Source organism: Manacus candei, unplaced genomic scaffold, assembly GCF_025592945.1.
Source record: "Manacus candei isolate 608988 ecotype Guabito, Panama unplaced genomic scaffold, ASM2559294v1 h1tg000179l, whole genome shotgun sequence".
Lineage (NCBI taxonomy): Eukaryota > Metazoa > Chordata > Aves > Passeriformes > Pipridae > Manacus > Manacus candei.
In genome coordinates this window covers 153763-173365 of record NW_026138227.1, presented here as the reverse complement: position 1 = coordinate 173365, position 19603 = coordinate 153763, and the positions used below count along the sequence as shown (strand labels likewise).

Here is a 19603-nt window from a genome sequence, read left to right as displayed (position 1 = left end):
AGCCCTGGGGATGGCTTTGGTTTCCTTCTCTCCTCAGAGTAAAACTCTGTGGGGGAGTCTGTGATCTCCCTGACTTTTGTGTCATAACTGAAACTTGGAAGGAAGTTGACCTTGTGTAGTTTCCCAACTGACTTGGCCGGGTTGAACCAGCAGTGCCAGATTGTTGTAGTGTGCAGGGTGTTGTTTGTGTCTGAGCAGTTTGGGGTTGATTTGCCAAGGGAGGCCGTGGAATGTTATGGTGTTTTTGTCCCAATATTTGGAGGCAGTGCCCTGGATGAGTTGATTTCTGCCTCACTCCCTGATATCTGAGTTAGGAGATGTACCAAGAACTGGGAGTTTTTGCAGTGGGATGTTCCCTAGAAAGTGCATGGAGCTGAGCCAAGGAACTTAAAGGGACTAAGCAAGCAAAGTCAAGAAAGAATGAAGAGGGGAACTGAGGCAGCAGCCAAGCAGCATCAGGCTCCTCTACAACCAGGTGAGTTGTCTTGAAGTTGATAAGGTGGTCACTGAGAACTTTGGGGGCTGCAGGCACAGGTGACCACCAGAGACCCCCGATGGAGCCCCTCAGAGACCTTATAAGGGTTTGTGTAGATGGGAACAGGTGTTGGGAGTGTCCTGAATGTGCAACAGGAATGCAGGGAAGGAAAATGAGCCCTCCTGTAATGCTGACCCCTCCCATCAGCTGCAGTGGAGACCCCTCCGTGTGCCCTTTGGGAGCGGATTGCCAGGACCCCCGTGGGGCTGGGATCATGGCAGGGTGTTGTAAGCAAGGAATGCCTGGCTTCTAAAAGTCACCAGCTGAGTCTTAAAGGCTCCTTTGAAGAGCTGAGTTCAGGCAGGCAAATTGCCCCCCAGGAGGGACTCTGTGCCTGCTCTCCCGTGGCTCCAAGGGATCTCTGGCCCTTCACGCCGGCACCGAGATTTTCTCGGGAAGGGCCTCAGATCCCCGGACCAGTCTGGGACACAGGCAAGATCCCCCTGCAGTTTAGGACCAAATTGGCCCCCTGGAGGGACAGTGCTGTTGGTGCCCCCCGGGTTGGGGCACTGTAGCAAGGAACTTGCCATACACAGTATGGAAAAAGTCCTGTCAGAGATGGACTGGTGAGGAAAACAGCTCAAACCCTATGGAAACAGAAGCTTTTACTGTAGTTTGAACATGTCTCAACATGTTTGTGTATTTTCTGCAGTGTCACTGTCTCCCTCTTCCCAACACCCCCCTGTGAAGCTATTGTCTTCCACACAAGGTGTCCCATTGGTTCCCTGTTAACCCCTTCCTATTGGCTGTTGACCCCTTACCTGATGGTTTCTTTTGTGTGACCCTGAACTTGTGATTGGTCCCCTTTGACCCTCCTAAAAGCCTTATAAACCCCAACCCCACAATAAACTCTCTCTTTCGTCCGTCCCTCCCAGGTGGTCTGTGTGTGCTCCTTGCGGGGTCACCGGGCCACGTGCAGGGGTGGGAGGAAGGGCATTCACCTCGCAGGTAATGGGGCAAGCAGCATAAGGCCTGGAGGTTTCCCCCAATATCCCCAATCCGCCGTAATTGGTGCACCGTGGTGAGGCCAAGATTGTTTGAACTCTTCTGTGAAGATTATAGCAGTCCTAACGCACAAACGGGAGTAGTTTGTGTAGCAACGGCGGATCCGGAGTCTAAGCAGCAAAAGTACTAGCAGGCTGCATCACCACAAGAGAGCATCCTGTTTTGAGTACTTCAACCTTCCTGACGACATTCAGGTAAGGAGCAGACCCGGCATATTCCCTTATATAAAGAAACAAACAAAAAGAAAAAAAAAAAACAAAAATGGGAGCATCCCTCACTAAGACAGAAAAAGAGAACTATAAGCATTTGAAACATTTATTAAGTTGTAACAAAAAATCCTTAAAAAGCCTTTCCAAAGTTATGGTTAAAACTGACTTTAAACTTCCTTTCTGTCTGACGACTAAAGACTGGGAATTACTAGGCAGACAGATTTGGATAGCTGCAAATTCCAACGATAAAGCAGCAATACATGCCAACATAGCTTGGACTCATATCGTAACTATTCTTGAAATGCAAGAAAAAGATTCTGAGTCCCAACGAGAAAGCAGCACAGCTTCCCTCCGTGGTCTAAGAGAGGGTGGGAGATCGAAATCGCCGCGGGAAGCAGGGGAGGAGGGAAACGGAGATCACGACCGACAGCCCTGGGCAGGCACCCCCTCTTACCCCCCCCCATCGCGGTCAGCACATGGCGGAGCCGCGCCCCCGGTCCCTGATACAGCAGGAGGCTTTGGAACTGGCCAGCCTCAGCCCCCTGCGCAGATGGGACCCGGAGCGGCAACCCCCATCCCGGGCATTAACATCGGGGCGGCCCCTGCCCCGTCCCGGGCTCCTCCGCCGTGGCCGCCGGTGCAGCAAGGGGAGGAGAAGCCGCCCGCGGTTAGCTCCAACGGGATCCCTCCTCGCCCCCCTCCCCCTCTCCCTCCGAGAGCAAGCGAAACCATCCCGCCGCTCCCAAACCCCGACTTCCCTCAGCCGCAACCCCCGACAACTATCACCGCATGGTCAAACAAAGGAGGCGGAGAGTTCCCAACTTTCAACCACGCCGGACCAGCAGCGAGATTTCCTGCCTTCCCTACGGATGCCCAGCAGGACAGGATGACGTCATCGGGACCTCGTCCGTGCCCGGCCCCGGGGACGAGACAACCCCTGCCCTGCAGCTCCAACTCTGCTCCGCTTCTTCCCACATCATGCTGCAACATGCAAAGAAACCCGCAACTAACAGACAGTGTTTCCCCCACTTCTTACAGCGTGAATCCAGCGGTGATAGACTCAGCAACACTGAACTCACAATCCTTAAAAGCATTTAACCAATTTTCTCCCAATAATCCATTTTCAAATATGTCAAATAATTTTAACAATTCTGTTTTCCCTTCTAACCCTTTTGTTTCTTCCACAGGAACCGACCAGACCAATGATTGTAATGATATAGATGATGTTGATACACCTGTTAATGATGTAAATTTATTGCAGGCATATCCAGTGTTCTATAATCCAGGTTCAGCCCCAGTGTGGGACCCCTTATCCATACCCCTTCTCAAGGATGCAAAAAAAGCGGTAACAACTTATGGGTTGAACTCAGCTTATGCAATGGGAATTCTGTCATCTATATTCTCTGGTTTTATACTAACCCCAAATGATTTAAAAGATATCATGAGAGCTTTACTAACTAAAGTACAAGTATCATTGTTTTTAGATGAATGGCAAGCCTTAATTAGAAAATATGCTCATGAAACTAGCTCTACTACACGTAGACCTATAAAAACTACCATACAAATGCTTTTTGGTGAAGGTCCTTATTCTGCAAATACAGATCAGGCCAGAATTCCAAAACAAGACTTAATTGCTACTAAAAATATGGCATTTTTGGCACTGCAATCAGTAGCTGAAGCTTCTGAAACAACTCCACCTTTCAATAATATAGTTCAAAGGCCTGATGAATCTTTTATTGACTTTGCAGAACGGTTAAAAGGATCTATAGAAAAACAAATAAAGGTGAAAGAAGCACAAGATGCTCTGTTCTTGAAGCTAGCTATCTCCAATTCAAATGCACAGTGTCAGCAAATACTTAGAAACCTTCGGGACCCTACCCCCATGGATATGGTAAAGGCTTGCAAAGATATTAGTCCTAATGACAAATTAGCAGATAGCCTGGTCCAAGCTCTGGCATCTGTGTCAAGCCAATTAGTTGAAGCTAATACACAATTGGGCAATCAGATTGCTGAGGCAACTCAGCAGATGGTAGAAAAAATGACCGAAGTTTTAGCAGCTGCCCTAGACCACTCCAAAATAATATGCCATAATTGCAAACGTGCAGGTCATATAAAAGCTAACTGCCCACAAGTTCAAAGCCCCAATTCTCAAAAGAAAACCATTCGTCCAGGCCTTTGCCCCAGATGTAAAAAAGAGGTACATTGGGCTGTACATTGTCGATCTCTATTTGACAAACACGGAAACCCACTATCACCCAGACCTTCTCACAAAACACAGAATTCGGGAAACGGCTTGACGAGCGCTTAGAGCAGCGCGTAGACATAAAAAGCTCTAATCCACCTCCTCCAACAATTCCTAATTGGGTAATGCTCTCTGGCCAAAATGTTTGGCTAAACCTGGCACAATCACTAAATACTGACTCTATCTGTCTCTCTACCTTAGATCCCTCTCACCCTTTTAAGACCTGTCTGGTAGGAATCCCCTGGACACCCAGCGAATGGGGTAATTTTTGAAATCAGTATATCCCCTGGTGTGATGACCACGATCAGTTCAAGAATCCATTCTTGGACTGTCTCACAAGACCAGCAAAAACTTCACATGACAGGCAGACATTTAGCTATCAGTGGCAGAGACCTGAGGAATTAGAAATCTTGGGGAGTATTGTTTCTCCTCTCTGTTTTTACTTCATTCACAACAAATATGTTGCCCCTCCTGAATTAATTAATGTCACCTCTTATGGACCTTATTCCAATTTCAGTTTCTGGTGCAAGGAAGAGGTTCCTTACCAGATACATGCCACCCCTGATTCGGTTATTCTTCCAAAAGGAGTCTTTTTAATTTGTGGACTTAGAGTCTGGAATATGATTCCCAGATTAGCTGCTGGAGGCCCCTGCACATTTGGAAAATTAACACTGTACAATCCAGCTACCCTTATGAAATCTTTACCTGTAAGGCCTCCCAAAAATCGTGCAAAAAGAAACAGTGACCTCCAAAGCACCTCACCCTTCTCACATCATAGAGTGCGCAGGCAATTCCAAGGTTTGCACCCACATCTTAATTTCTATCCACCACAACAAAAATCCCTTTCTCCACCTAAAGCAGTGCAGGTCCCTGTAGCTGCAGCACCCCCACATCCAGCTGAAGAACATCCTTTAGCAAAATTACAGTCCCTGAGTGAATTCACAGCAGAATGCAACTCCAACATGCATTTTTGGTCAGACACTGCAAACATTATCAGTGGTATACTTCCAATTGTCAGCTCCACAAAAGCCTTAACTCTCCTTACCAGAATGGGATGTTGGCTAGCAAAAGAAGCTAATGCTACAAGTGCTGCCCTTGATGATCTCTTACAAGATACCCAAACCAATAAGAAAGCTTTGTTACAAAATCGTGCTGCAATAGATTTTCTCCTTCTAGTAAATGGCCATGGGTGTCAAGAGTTTGAAGGCCTCGGCTGCCTCAACTTCTCTGATCACTCCTAATCTATCCACTCTCAGATTAATCAGCTTAAGTCCTTAGTTCATGAAATCAAGCGAGCTGATCCTCTGACCTTTGATGATTTTTTCAGCTGGTTGCCCTTCAAAGGCCTCTCTTCCACTATTAAGAAAATTATTGTAGTTATCGTACTAGTACTTTCCGTAGTGTTTCTCTTTATGTGTGTCTTTCCATGTTTCCTTAGTTGTGCCAGAACTTCTCAATCATTAAAAGCATATCCAGCTTTAAAAGACAAAAAAGGAGGAGATGTAGCAAGGAACTTGCCATACACAGTATGGAAAAAGTCCTGTCAGAGATGGACTGGTGAGGAAAACAGCTCAAACCCTATGGAAACAGAAGCTTTTACTGTAGTTTGAACATGTCTCAACATGTTTGTGTATTTTCTGCAGTGTCACTGTCTCCCTCTTCCCAACACCCCCCTGTGAAGCTATTGTCTTCCACACAAGGTGTCCCATTGGTTCCCTGTTAACCCCTTCCTATTGGCTGTTGACCCCTTACCTGATGGTTTCTTTTGTGTGACCCTGAACTTGTGATTGGTCCCCTTTGACCCTCCTAAAAGCCTTATAAACCCCAACCCCACAATAAACTCTCTCTTTCGTCCGTCCCTCCCAGGTGGTCTGTGTGTGCTCCTTGCGGGGTCACCGGGCCACGTGCAGGGGTGGGAGGAAGGGCATTCACCTCGCAGGTAATGGGTCAAGCAGCATAAGGCCTGGAGGTTTCCCCCAATATCCCCAATCCGCCGTAGGGCACCCCGAGGACTCCAGCGCGCACCGAAAGGATTATTCGGGGAGATCCTCGGGGTGCCCGGCCCTGGGGAGCTCAAAGCAAGGTCCCTGCCATGGATTCAGGCATTGCTGAGAGTATCCCAGGGGTCCCTGTCCCTGCTAGACAGGGAGCTCTCTAATGGGCTGTAATTGGGTTCTAAAAGCGGTGCTCCAAGTGCCAAACAAGTGTGGGATTGGGATTAAGAAATGAGCAGTGAGGGTGCAATTGGCTGTTTTCTCTGGAATGTGACTGTGAGAGCTGCAGGAGTGCCAGGTGTGTGTTCCAGTCCCCAGCATTTGGTTTGCACATGTCCTGGTCAGACACAGGTCCAACTTGCTCAGTCCTTAACCCAAGAGAGGGAGAATTATGGACTGGCAGTGTTAAGGTGATTGGTGTGACAGGGGTCAAACTGGGAAAACATTGGGGAATTCCTCAGTTGGTCTGTTTGCCAAACTAACCCAAACCTGTGCTAGGAAGAGATGGACTGGGGTCTCTGATCTCCTGGGCAGTTGTTTTGCATGACCCTGGGAGCCTCTGGGATTAGACTGGCCTGGGCAGACAGGGAGCAGTTTGTCCTGTGGAGCTGGGCTGGGTTTGTTGAGGATGCCTTGGGAGGCAGGGCTGGAGAGGCTCCTCTGTTGGCTGTAGTGGTGGAAGGTTGTAGCAGCAGGGCTGGAGCCTTCGCCCTCCTGCTCCCCCCGTGAGCCCCGCCGGGCCCGTGCCCTTGGCAATGGAGGGCCCCCCATTGCTGAGTCAGCGGTTCCGGGGGCCAGGAGGGATGGGATCAGGATGCCGAGCTCCGCCCAGGGCCAGGGCTGCCAGTGTTCAACCATGGAGGGAACTGAAAGCACAGTGAGATGGAGGCCAAGCTGCAGCACAGGGATGGGTGAGAAAAGACCCTAGTCCTCAGGTGGAGCTTTGAATTCCCTGGAAAAATGGATCCTGTCAGATGGATCAGGCCCTTGTGGGTGCTGGAGCAGAGGCCTCTCTCATTTTTGGTCACCCTGAAAGGTTGCAAGGACAGCAAGTTCTGACTGCAGGATGAGGTGGCAAACAAAGTGAAGTGGTCCAGAGAAAAGCTGAGGCTAAAATTGGCCCTGTGCCAGAGCAGCCTCGTGCAGTGCTTGTTGCTGTCCCTGAGTGTCCCATTGCAGTGGATATTTCCAAGGGTGCCTTGTGCTGGGGAGCACTGGGGCAGTTCCCTTTCCCTGGGCAGGGCAGGCAGGGCACGTTTCCCCCCTCGAGGGTGGCTCCACAGTCCCCCCCTGTGCCCTGGGAGCGTGGCAGAACACCTGGACCCACTGTCCTTGTCAGAGAGGGCACAAGGGATGGTTGGATGGGGGAGGGAATGGCTCAGGGAGTACAAGCACCATTACAATGAGTAGGGCAGCACCTGGAAAGGAAGAAGGGGAGTTAATCCAGACAAAATCCAAGCACCTGCCCAACCTGTGATATTTTTAGGAACTCAGTGGTGCTGTGGTCCCCAGGAAGTATTGCCCAGGACTAGGCAGGAGACTTCAGGCTCTGTCACCCCCAGAGCAAGTGTCCAGGGGCAGGCAGTGGGGAGGCAGCTCTGTTGTTGAGGATGGGGTTATTTTCTCTGCTTTATTTTGTCTCCAGAGATGTTCTTCCCATTAATCCAAACTGACTCCATCTCCTAACTCTCTGAAGAGGTTTTCTGCTTTTTGTGGGAGGGTAAGGTTTGGGTTCTAACTATAGAAGAGCCAACAAAATAAAGGCTTTGTGGCAAACAAATGGTGTCTCCCAAACTCTTTGTACTTCAAATAGATGCCTTTATTCTTAGTTTTTTCTTATTGGTATTCTCAAGGTACTTAATACCCTGTCTAGTTATTTATTTTGGCTTCTCTTTTTTATTTGTTACAGAGTTGATGTGACTGACTTCTTTTTGAAATGCAGCAGTGCTCTCAAGGATATTTCCCCCCCACTCCTGGGCTTGTGCAGGGCTGTTGAGTCCGTGTGTGCCACTGTTCTTGTCCCAGGGGGACCGAGTGACATTTGGAACCAAACCTGGGGACTTGAACTCTAGGAATGTTTCTGTGTCTTTGAATTTTAAATTGCACATGAAGCAGAAATATGTTTGTGTTTTCCAGGTTATATTGTCATGAAAATAGAAATGCATCATTGGATCTTACTCCTCTGAGGGCAAACCACCAGACTGATCATTTCTTAGTCCATCAGACCCAGTGCCAGGAACTCAGAGGGCTGTTTGTGTGCAAATGTGCTGAGTGGTGGTGGCCCCCGTGAGACTGTGACCAGCTGGAAATGTGTGTGTGTGTGTGTGCAGAGCTGGGCTGGATCCCTTGGGATTTGGCTCCCAGATCCCCCCCAGCCTTCAGGAAAACCAGAGGCCACCGAACCCTGAGGGAAGGGAGTCCCATTTGCAGAAGGGTTTGTAGATTGGGGAAAAGCTCTCCAGAACAAAGCCTGTGTTCCAAACCCCTTCAGGCCAAAGTCAAGGAGCACAAACCCTGGAGTCATCAAGTTATGAAGTTTGGTTCAAACCATTTCCTAATAAGTCAGTTTTAATGAAGTGTTAAAAGGAGAACTTAAATAAGGGTAATTTCTGATGGAGAATAATGGGAAGAAGTGGTTTAAGTTCCCTAAACATGTTTTATATCAGTCCATGGTTATTTAATTGAGCATTGTTTGGAATTTTTCTTTTTGCATTCGTTCCTGGTGTGCTTTTCTCTATCTAAGGGATGGTTGGAGGTCTTTTTGATTGCTTGAAGGTTTTTAATGTCAGTGCTGGATTGGGGTGGACAGTCATTGTAACATGATTTAGAGTTGGATGCATTTTATTCTGTGTGCCCTCTTTGATGTCTCGTGTTCAGCGAGTGACTGGTCAGAGTTTGGCCCAAGCCTTTGTTTTTCAGGTGAAAAACCCGAAGGGGGAATTGTAGTTGCAGCTTTGCCCTTGAGCTGCAGCTGGAGCCTGGCCAAAGAACAAGGCAAAGCTCCCTGGGGAAGGAAGGGGGAGCCAGAGAAGAAAAGCAGCTGCAGCCAGAAAGGTGGGTTTGGGCGGGAGAAGAGGGGCTGTGACCCAGCAAGGGGCTCTGGAGGGCTCTGGGGTCCCTGTAATGGCTCTGGGGTCTCTATAGGGGCTCTGGGGTCTCTATAGGGGCTCTGGAGGGCTCTGGGGTCCCTATAATGGCTCTGGGGTCTCTGTAGGGACTCTGGGGTTTCTATCGTGGCTCTGGGGTCCCTATAATGGCTCTGGGGTCTCTGTAGGGACTCTGGGGTTTCTATTGTGGCTCTGGGGTCCCTATAATGGCTCTGGGGTCTCTGTAGGGGCTCTGGGGTCCCTCTCCTGGCTCGGGGTCCCTCTCCTGGCTCGGGGTCCCTCTCCCTGCCGGCACAGGAGCTGCTGCCGCCCCAGCAAGAGGCAGAGGAGTCGCTGCCCAGAAGCAAGAACTCACTGAGAGCTGAACTGGGGCCGTGTGGGCAGGGCCAGAGGGGAGCAAAGGAAGGGATTTGTTGCTAAGAAAAGAAATAAAGTTTGGGTCATTTGTTGGGGAGATTTGTGTCAGTTTCTGATCATTTTTGGGGGTTATTTTTAGTGAGTTTCTGGTCATTTTTGGGGGAGATTTGGGTCAGTTTCTGGTCATTTTTCGGGATGATTTGGGTGAGTTTTGGGTTTATTTTTGTGGTAATTTTGGGTCAGTTTCTGGTCATTTTTTGGGGTGATTGGGCTGATCTTTGGGTCATTTTTTTGGGGAGATTTGGGTGAGTCTTGGTGTCAGTGTTTTGGGGTTTTGGGGTCAGTTTCTGGTCATATCTGGGGCTGATTTTGTATCATTTTGGGTCAGTTTTGGGGGGGGTTTTTTGCATTTTTAGGTCAGGTTTTGGGCCAATTTGGAGTTAGTTTTTGAGGTGATTTGGGCCAGTTTTGGGTCAGTTCTGGATCAATTTTTGGAGTGAATTGGATCAGTTTTTGTGTCACTTTTTGGGGAGATTTGGGTGAGTTCTGGGTCATTTTGGGGGAGATTTGAATCAGTTTCTGGTAGTTTTTTGGGGAGACTTGGGTGAGTTCTGGGTCTCTCCTGATTGTAATTCCTTCAGGCTCCTCTCCTGATTTTAATTTTTTTAGGCTCTTCTCCTCATTTTAATTTTTTAGGCTCCTCTCCTGATTTTAATTTTTTTAGTCCCCTCTCCTGATTTTAATTTTTTTAGTCCCCTCTCCTGATTTTAATTTTTTTAGTCCCGTGTCCTGATTTTAATTTTTTCAGGCTCCTCTCCTGATTTTAATTTTTTTAGGCTCCTCTCCTGATTTTTATTGTATTAGTCCCGTGTCCTGATTTTAATTTTTTCAGGCTCCTCTCCTGTTTTTAATTTTTTTAGGCTCTTCTCCTGATTGTAATTTTTTTAGGCTCTTCTCTTGATTTTAATTCTCTTAGGTTCTTCTCCTGATTTTAATTCTCTTGGGCTCTCCTCCTGATTTTTATATTTTTAGACTCTTCTCCTGATTTTCATTTTTTTTAGGCTCTTCCCCTGATTTTCATTTTTTTTTTAGGCTCTTCTCCTGATTTTAATTCTCTTAGGAGAAGAGCCTAGAGAATTAAAACCAGGAGAAGAGCCTAATTACACAAGTAAATTTTCAAACCACCAGCAATCACAAGCCAATTATCCGATTTCCCAAAAGAACTACACGAACAAATACGGTTATAAAACAAAAAAAAAATGCCATAAGTAAAAAATCGCATAGCAACAGTGCCCCCTGGTGACAGAGAAAAAGAATTGCACATATATTTGAGATGAAATACTGCCACCTGCTGACGGAAAACAGGAACTGCATTGAAAAAATTTTGAACAGCGCATGCGCAGTCGTTGGCAAAACGCCGGCGATCACGTGGTAAGTAAGGGCAGGCAGGAGAGGGACCGGCGACGCATGCGCAGTGGCTCTCGTGCCGGTGCAGCGCTCCCTGCTCGAGTTAAGGGCCGGTTCCGGCGGCAGGGCGGGACTCGCGGCCTCCCGTCTGTCCCGGGGTGTGCGGGGGGGGAATAACGTGAAGATTTCTTGGGGTGAAAGCGCAGAAATTAGCGAGGAGGGACGCTAATTTGGGTAAACTCGGTCACCGGAAGTAGTGAGCGACCGGAAGTCCTCCAAGGCCCCGGCCCGGAAGTCCGCCAAGCCCACAGTAAAGATGGCGCCGCCAGGACCGGAACGACCACACTAAAGATGGCGGCGAGAGGCTTCCGCCGCGACCCGGTCCCCCACCCCGCGCCCGCAGCGCCGTCTCGCCGCGCTGCTTCCCGCTGCGGGGACAGGGCGGGGCGCTCGGCGGCGCCGGGCGCGGGCGGCAGGTTCGTGGGCGGCGGCAGGCACCGGCGCCGGCAGCCCCCGTCTCGGGGCCGCGGCGCGCGAGGACCGCATGGCGCGCACGTCGCGCCGCCCTCTCGCCCCGCTCCGCTCCCGCTCCCGCCCCTGCCCCCGCTTCTGCCCCGCTCGCTCCCGCCGTGCCCTGGAGATGCTATCGGGGCTGCGCCGCCGCCTTCCCCCCCCGGAAGCGACCCACGGCGGCAGATTCGACGGAGATCGACCCCGGGGTAAGCTGGGCGCGTCCAAAGGCGCCGCGGGTCTCGCCAAGGAGGGGAGGGGGGGGGGGGAGGCGCGCGGCTGCAGTACCGCTCCCGGCCGTGTCCGCCAGGCGGCGACTGTGAGGCAGGGCCCGGCGCTCGGCGGCGCTCTTGCAAGCGACGCCCCTGGCAAAGCGGCGCTGCTTGGGCACTGCCGGCCTTCCCCCGGAGTGCCCGGGCTGGCCCAGCACCTGGCCGAACCTCTTAGGGAAGAGGCAAGGAACAACTGCGCTTCTTCTGCCCTTTCTTTAGCCCGGGACTGGAACACAGACAAAATCAAGGGGCTCTTGGACCTGTGCAGGCTCCGAGCAGTTTTCAGCCTTCCTTAGCAGGGCATTCTCACCCTCCGAAAAGCTGAAAGGCTTTAACAGCTGGACACGCGCCTGCAGCTGTGCAGATTAATGTAGTTTCTTTTAGGAAATGAAGGGGAAGTTTTCCTGTTGGGAGCCTAAATACCGAGTCTACTCTGCTTTTTCAATCAGGTGACGAAGCTTAGGGAAGAAAAGACCAAAGGCCTCGAGGTGAGTACATTCTACCGAGTTCTGCTTTTCTGGCATCGGTTTGGGAAAATCACGTGAAATTCTAAAAAGCTTCTCTCCGTGTTTTCTAGTTGTTTTTTCAGCCTTGCTCTAAGTTTCATGTAGAAAAGGGCATAGAATTATTAGAACAGACAAACTAGACTTCCTCGGGAGAGATGGAAGAAAAGTCTGCTGATTCCAGTTCTGCTTTTCTTGTCTTCCCTTCGACTGTCGTTTTCTCTCCCCTGCTGTTCAAATAGGCTGCAGTTAATTGCTCTGCTGAAGAGTTTGCTGTCCTAAGTGTCTGTCAAATTGATGCCTTCAACTCAAGACAGCACCTGCTCCTTAGTTACAAAAAGTTCCTCACAGGAAATGTTCAGGCGTGCCCATAAATCTCCTCGCTGTTTGTTTGGGAGAACAGGCTTTTCTCGTCTGTAACAGAACAGTCGTGTCATCTGCTCTGGAATGCTGGTGGCAATCTAGTCAGAAGAGGACCCCGTGCTTCACTAATTTTCCCTTTTTGTTGTTGGGGGTGACTTCTTCCCAGGCATGTTATTCTTGACCCCCCGGGGCAAACGGAGGTGTCAGCGTCAGGAGCCATCCTAACTGAGGCCCTGGGAGGTCAGTGCTTTTTGTGGGACTGGACGGTGAAGCTGTCTGTGGGAATGACCTGGCTATGGCTCAGGGTAGTCCTAATTAAGGTGTCTTTTACTCCGTGTTCCCAGGCTGCCTCTTTCCCTTCGGTCGCCGTGGGACGCCTCTGGCAGGACTAACCCTGTGGCTTTTATGTCCAACGTGCTGTGCTGTGTGTGCCTGCAGGTAAGAAAAGCTGGGAGTGCAGTCCCTCTGCTTTGGTTGCTGTGTCTCTTTGGGAGTGATTTTGGAGGGGAATCCCAGAGCGATTTGGTTTGAAGGGGACCTTCAAAGGCCAGCCTGTCTTCCGTGGGCAGGGACACCTTCCACTGTCCCCGGTTGCTGCGAGTCCCGTCCAGCCTGGCCTGGAACACTTGCAGGGATGGGGCAGGCTCAGCTTCCCTGTGCAGTGTGCTCTGATATCTCTCCACTGGCATCCTGAAAAATTTTGTCAGCACGTTTTGTGTGACAATGGTAAGCGGGACCTGGGTGAAAATTGGGGTTCTCTGAGGTGCAGAGGGAAAGAATTCTCCTTTGAAGTCCAATGTAATTCAGTTTTGCACGAGTCTTGTCTGACTTATGTTTGAATTGCTTTCTATTCTAGGCAGTTCTTTTAAATTAAACTTTTGTGTCTCCCCCCCAGTATCTTGTACAAGACAAAGCTACCTTTCCTCGTGGGAACGGACTGGCCGGGCTTTGGCAATCTGGCCCCTCGAAAGACTAAGTGACCTCTTCCAACAGGGGAAGACTTTCTGGCAAGCGGTGCCAGGAAGAACTGGAGTTTCTGGAGAATAAAAGCTGGAAGCGTGCCCCTGAAAATCCCCAGCCCTGGGTGGTCAGTGGTCTGACTTGCACGGACCGGTGGCCTTGGCCAGGAGCGGTCCTGCGGGAAGCGCCTTTGCCCAGGCTGTAATTTTAATTTCCCTTGGATGCTTGGCAAAGCCCCTCTGGGTGAGCCCCAGTGCCTGGCAGGAGCAGAGCGGGCTTCCAGGGAGGTATTCACCTGGTCAGCGTCAGGAACCATCCTACCTGAGGCCTCGGTGAGTGCTTTTTGGACGACTGGACGGTGAAGCTGTCTGTGGGAATGACCTGGCTATGGCTCAGGGTAGTCCTAATTAAGGTGTCTTTTACTCCGTGTTCCCAGGCTCCCTCTTTCCCTTCGGTCGCCGTGGGTGTGCCGGACGCCTCTGGCAGGACTAACCCTGTGGCTTTTATGTCCAACGTGCTGTGCTGTGTGTGCCTGCAGGTAAGAAAAGCTGGGAGTGCAGTCCCTCTGCTTTGGTTGCTGTGTCTCTTTGGGAGTGATTTTGGAGGGGAATCCCAGAGCGATTTGGTTTGAAGGGGACCTTCAAAGGCCAGCCTGTCTTCCGTGGGCAGGGACACCTTCCACTGTCCCCGGTTGCTGCGAGTCCCGTCCAGCCTGGCCTGGAACACTTGCAGGGATGGGGCAGGCTCAGCTTCCCTGTGCAGTGTGCTCTAATAGCTCTCCACTGGCATCGTGAAAAATGTTGTCAGCGTGTTTTGTTGGACGACGGTGAGCAGGACCTGGGTGAAAAGGACATTCTCTGAGGTGCTGGGAGAAGGAGGACTCGTGCGGGCACCTGCAGAGACAGCGGGAACGGGAGCGTGCTGCGGAGGAGGGAAATTCCAGGGGGTGGGTGCCGAGAAATTTGGCCTTCCCTCGCCCTGTGCTCTGCACTTAGCAGTGGGTCAAGTGCAGAAGTTTCCTGGGGACCCTGGGAAATGATGCCGGGTCTGCCAAGAAAAGTGGGGCCAAAGGAGCAGGACCTGGGTCTGCCAGCGTGGGAGAAACAAGGGACGGGTCATCCTCTGCCTCCAGGAGGGAGGGCAGCAGGAAAGGCCACGGACTAAAGCACTCAAGTGCCGTTCCCCAGGGAGCCCCTGCCCAGACCTGAACTTGCTTCTGCACTTGCTGTCCCTTTCCCAGCGGAGCCGAAGCGTCGGGTGCCGCTGCCGGGGGGATGGAGCTGCCAAGGACAAGCTGGGAGGGTGTTTGCGAGGGAAGGGGGTAGAAGGAGCTCTTGATGTGCTTTTTTTACTTCTTCATCCCACAGAATTGCCACGAGAGGAAATACTTCAGAGGGGCTTCCCTCCAGATAAGGCCTGAAGATGCCAGGAGGTTTCAGCCGGGAGGAAAGGAGCTGTGGAAGAAAAGCAGCCTAAAAACAGCCAGTGGGGATCATCAGGTTTTCCAGCCAAGAAGAACAAGGAGAGAGATGAGGGAATCGGGTTCCAATTCCTAATGCTTTGGTGGGTGCAGGAATGATTTCTGTGTGTTTTCCAGTCCCTTTGGATTCCTGGGATGATTTTAAAATGATGGCTTTAGCAATCAACTAAATCGCAGATGTTGTTTTTGAGAGGAAATGATGCCAAAGAAATGCAGAGTTTTGGGTCAGTTTTGGGGATGATTTGGGTCAGTTTTTGGGGTCAGTTTGGGGTCATTGTTTGGGGTGATTTGGGTCAGCTTTTGGGATGATTGGGGTCAGTTTTGGGTCAGCTTTTGGGATGATTGGGGTCAGGTTTTGGGGTCAGTTTTGGGTCAGCTTTTGGGGTGATTTGGGTCGGTTTTGGGTCAATTTTTGGGGAGCACTGGGTGTTACTGGGGGTTGTTCAGGAGCACTGGGTGTTACTGGGGTGTACTGGGGAGCACTGGGTGTTACTGAGGGTTGTTGGGGAGCACTGGGTGTTACTGGGGAGCACTGGGAGAGAAAATGAAAAATAAAGAGAATAAAAAATAAACGAAGTAAAGAAGGAAATATAAAAAAGAAAATTTAAAAAAAAAAGGCAAAAAAACTAAAAAGGAAATAAAATGAAAATGAAATAAGAGAGAAAAAAAAAAAAAAGAAACCCCTTCTTGGGCACCCCGTTTCCTCTCCTCCCCCCCCCCCCGAACCGTAAATTGCGGGGTCATCACCCCTAAAATGTGAGAAGGGGACCCCGAAATGTGGGTGAGGGAACCCCAGGGAGCCGGAAAAGTGGAGGGGGAGCCGCAGTAAGAAAGCGAAGCCGGGCGGTCGGGCGGCGGGGTGGGGGGGTGCGCATGCGCAGTCGTTGGCAAGACGCCGGCGATCACGTGGTAAGTAAGGGCAGGCAGGAGAGGGACCGGCGACGCATGCGCAGTGGCTCTCGTGCCGGTGCAGCGCGCCCTGCTCGAGTTAAGGGCCGGTTCCGGCGGCAGGGCGGGACTCGCGGCCTCCCGTCTGTCCCGGGGTGTGCGGGGGGGGAATAACGTGAATTTCTCCTGATTTTAATTCTCTTGGGCTCTTGTCCTCATTTTAATTTTTTTAAGGCTCTTGTCCTGATTTTAATTTTTTGAAGGCTCTTGTCCTGATTTTAATTTTTTTAAGGCTCTTCTCCTAAATTTAATTTTTTTAAGGCTCTTGTCCTGATTTTAATTCTCTTGGTTCAAACCATTTCCTAATAAGTCAGTTTTAATGAAGTGTTTTCCAGTCCCTTTGGATTCCTGAGATGATTTTAAAATGATGGCTTTAGCAATCAACTAAATCGCAGATGTTGTTTTTGAGAGGAAATGATGCCAAAGAAATGCAGAGAGAGAGCATGGAATCATCCTGGGATCCTGGAGTGGTTTGGGTTGGAAAGGATCTCAGGGATCATCTCCTTCCACCCCCTGCCCCAGGCAGGGACACCTTCTAATAGACCTCCAGCCTGGCCTTGGCCACTTGCAGGGATGGGGCAGCCACAACTTCTCTGTGCCAGGCCACCTCCCCACCCTCCCAGGGAAGAATGTCTCCCTTCTGTGCAATCTTTCCCTTTCTTCTCTGCAGGAAGTGGGCTGGGACAAGGGAATTGGCTCCCACGAGGCCGAGGATGAGAGCGGGCTGTGCACAGGGGACAACTTCCACTTCCGAACGGGGAAGGGCCCCTTCGTGCCCACCCCTGGCAAACTGGGACAGAGTAACATCTGCCTGCAGCTGGCTGGAGTTCCCGTTGGCTCTGGGCTTTCAGCCCGCCGGGGCTGCGGCGGGAGCCGCGCGGAGGGAACGGGGGCCGGGGCCGCGCCGAGGGCCGGGGCCGGGCTGAGCGGGCGGGGCGGGGCCGCAGGGCCAGGCGGGCTGGGATTGGGCGGAGGCGCTCGAGTGCTGATTGGGCAGCGCTGCCAGCCCGCGGTATAAAGGGCCGGCGGGGCAGGTGGGGGCGGTTGTGTGTGGGGGCTGAGGGTGCGGCTCCGCTGCTGCCCGGGCTGCGGAGGGGAGAGCGCCTTGGCCGCTGGGTTTGTGCACCGGGGCAGCCGGGGGCGTTTAGGGGCGCCTTGTGCTGGGCGGCGGGGCCCGGGTAAGCCCCTTACCTGCCGGGTGCCCCCGGGGAGAGCCGTGGCATGGCTGTGGGTCCTGTGCTCTCTGGGTGTCTGAGGGTTTGCTTTGGGATCCCAAACCCTTTCCCCGTGCAGGGTTATGAGGCAAAGACTGCTTTAACTTGGTTTTTTGGTGCTGCGTTAATGCTTTTTGCTCGTTCTGTGTCCATTTGCAGCCTCGCTCGTGGTTTCCCCTGGTGTGGAGGCGAGTTGTGCTTCCTGCTGGGAGAGAGAACGGCCTTGGGAAGCTGCTCCATGAGCCACAGCTGTGCCGAGCCCGGCAGTCTGTCCAGGTAAGAGCAGGGCTTCTACTGCCCGTGAGGAGCTGGGTTTGCTGTTGGAAGATAGAATGTGCCTATGCCTTTAAATGCAAGGACAGGCAGAAGCCGGGAGGGACCCTGAGCAGGTTTGGTGGCACGACAGCAGTTTGAAAAGACCTTGACTGTGGGAGAAATGTCCAGGAAAACGATTCCTTTTTTGCAGGGAGGCAGTTTGCGAGGACAGGGGGGTTGCTGTGCTCTCTAGCAAAACTACTGACCTTGGGATGTCTAGGGTGGGGAGATGCTGGCCACGTGTGGGCTGGAGCAAAGGTGTGTGGGTGCCTGTGTGTGACAGCCGTGGGTGTGCAGGAAGGGGGGTTCTGGTGCCATTGGAGCTGCCAGGGAGCCAAAAGGGGCACGGTTGTCTGAAAAAGGCAAAAAGTCTCAGTCTCTGTTGACACGTGTACCAAAGGAGATGCAAATTTTCCCTTTCTCGTTGCAGACTTCGCAAAGCTCCCCAGGAAAGGAAGCTTTATATTCCTCCCCAGCTTTATGCTAAAGGTTTCCTTCCTCCTGTCTCAGCACCCTTTCTGCTGTTGGGAGAGCACGAGGTGGATGGAGAGGATCCCCAGGCATCTGCAGGCACAAGGGACTCATACAACTGCGATTTTCCTCCAGCCCTCGTGAAAGGGACTTCCAGGATACTCTTGGGAATGTACCAGCTCTCCTGCTGGAGCTTTTCTATGGAATATTTGAACACAAAGGGTAAAACTAAAGTCAGGTCTGTTCTGGAGTATGTTACACTTGTGCAAAACTCCGTTCTTCTGTTTATTTTCTGTTCTGGAAAGAACAGTCTGGGGTTCCTGGGCACTTCCTATTGAGTGATTCCATGAAAATAATTTTGTACTGAAAGGGGAAAGGAGCTGTCTGTGGGAGGTCAGGTGTCCATGATAAAAGCTTTATGCTTTTCAGTCAGATAAGCCTTAAAATATCTCACAGTGTATAGGAATGCCTGGCTTCTAAAAGTCACCAGCTGAGTCTTAGAGGCTCCTTTGAAGAGCTGTTTTCAGGCAGGCAAATTGCCCCCCCCAGGAGGGACTCTGTGCCTGCTCTCCCGTGGCTCCAAGGGATCTCTGACCCTTCACGCCGGCACCGAGATTTTCTCGGGAAGGGCCTCAGATCCCCGGACCAGTCTGGGACACAGGCAAGATCCCCCTGCATTTTGGGACCAAATTGGCCCCTGGAGGGACAGTGCTGTTGGTGCCCCCCGGGTTGGGGCACCCCGAGGACTCCAGCGCGCACCGAAAGGATTATTCGGGGAGATCCTCGGGGTGCCCGGCCCTGGGGAGCTCAAAGCAAGGTCCCTGCCATGGATTCAGGCATTGCTGAGAGTATCCCAGGGGTCCCTGTCCCTGCTAGACAGGGAGCTCTCTAATGGGCTGTAATTGGGTTCTAAAAGTGGTGCTCCAAGTGCCAAAGAAGTGTGGGATTGGGATTAAGAAATGAGCAGTGAGGGTGCAATTGGCTGTTTTCTCTGGAATGTGACTGTGAGAGCTGCAGGAGTGCCAGGTGTGTGTTCCAGTCCCCAGCATTTGGTTTGCACATGTCCTGCTCAGACACAAGTACAATTTCCTCAGTCCTGAACACAGCAGAATGAGAATTATGGACTGGCAGTGTTAAGGTGATTGGTGTGACAGGGGTCAAACTGGGAAAACATTGGGGAATTCCTCAGTTTGTGTTTTTGCCAAACTCACCCAAACCTCTGCTAGGAAGTGATGGGCTGGAAAAGTTGAGGCAGAAATGGAATTGAAAACTGGGGCTCTTGACACTGTAATTGCTGAAACTAAATGTGTCCAAGCAGCAGCTCTTGTTGTGCAGGGAATAACTCCTGTCAGCAGCAAGGCCCTGACTGAAGTGGCAGCTGCAGTTGTTCCTGTGGTATGGGCCAGTGGAGCTGCAGGAGAGTGGAAGAGGGCAGAACCTGTAGGTATTACCCCTGATGTGGGATCTCTATGGGTAAGGCCAACCCAGTATCCTTTAAAATCAGAATGCCAGACTGGATTGGTTGCAGGAACAGCTAAATTGGCTCCTCCTGGTTTGCTTGTAGGACGTGAATGCAAGAACCTGCCAAGAAAACCAGTGGACAAGATGATTGATTAGTGCAGGACCTGAGAGAAGCACCTTGAATGACAACCTGGAGGAGTTTCCAGTATTGGATTTAAAAGATGGCCTTTGCATCTCCTTGAGCAAGGAA

At 51.2% G+C, this 19603-nt stretch overlaps 2 protein-coding genes across 8 annotated transcripts in view; both read left to right on the top strand.

Annotated features, from left to right (window-relative positions):
• LOC127463893 (uncharacterized) overlaps positions 1-5851 on the top strand; it is a 57796-nt gene extending 51945 nt beyond the window's left edge. For 4 of the 7 annotated variants that reach the window (XM_051773924.1, XM_051773921.1, XM_051773920.1 and 1 more), the window contains one exon: positions 346-5851. In XM_051773924.1, the coding sequence (XP_051629884.1) occupies positions 1802-4057 (2256 nt within the window). In that variant the 5' untranslated portion in view covers positions 346-1801 and the 3' untranslated portion in view covers positions 4058-5851. Of the gene's footprint in view, positions 1-198 lie in introns of all 7 variants that reach the window. The other 3 variants (XM_051773919.1, XM_051773922.1, XM_051773923.1) reach the window with 3 other exon arrangements.
• On the top strand, positions 4684-18422 carry LOC127463890 (uncharacterized). Its single transcript, XM_051773914.1, has 4 exons — positions 4684-4698; positions 16329-16904; positions 17266-17382; positions 17932-18422. Exons 1-4 carry the CDS (start codon positions 4684-4686, stop codon positions 18034-18036), a joined length of 813 nt encoding a protein of 270 aa, XP_051629874.1. The 3' UTR covers positions 18037-18422.
• The last annotated feature ends 1181 nt before the right edge of the window (positions 18423-19603 follow it).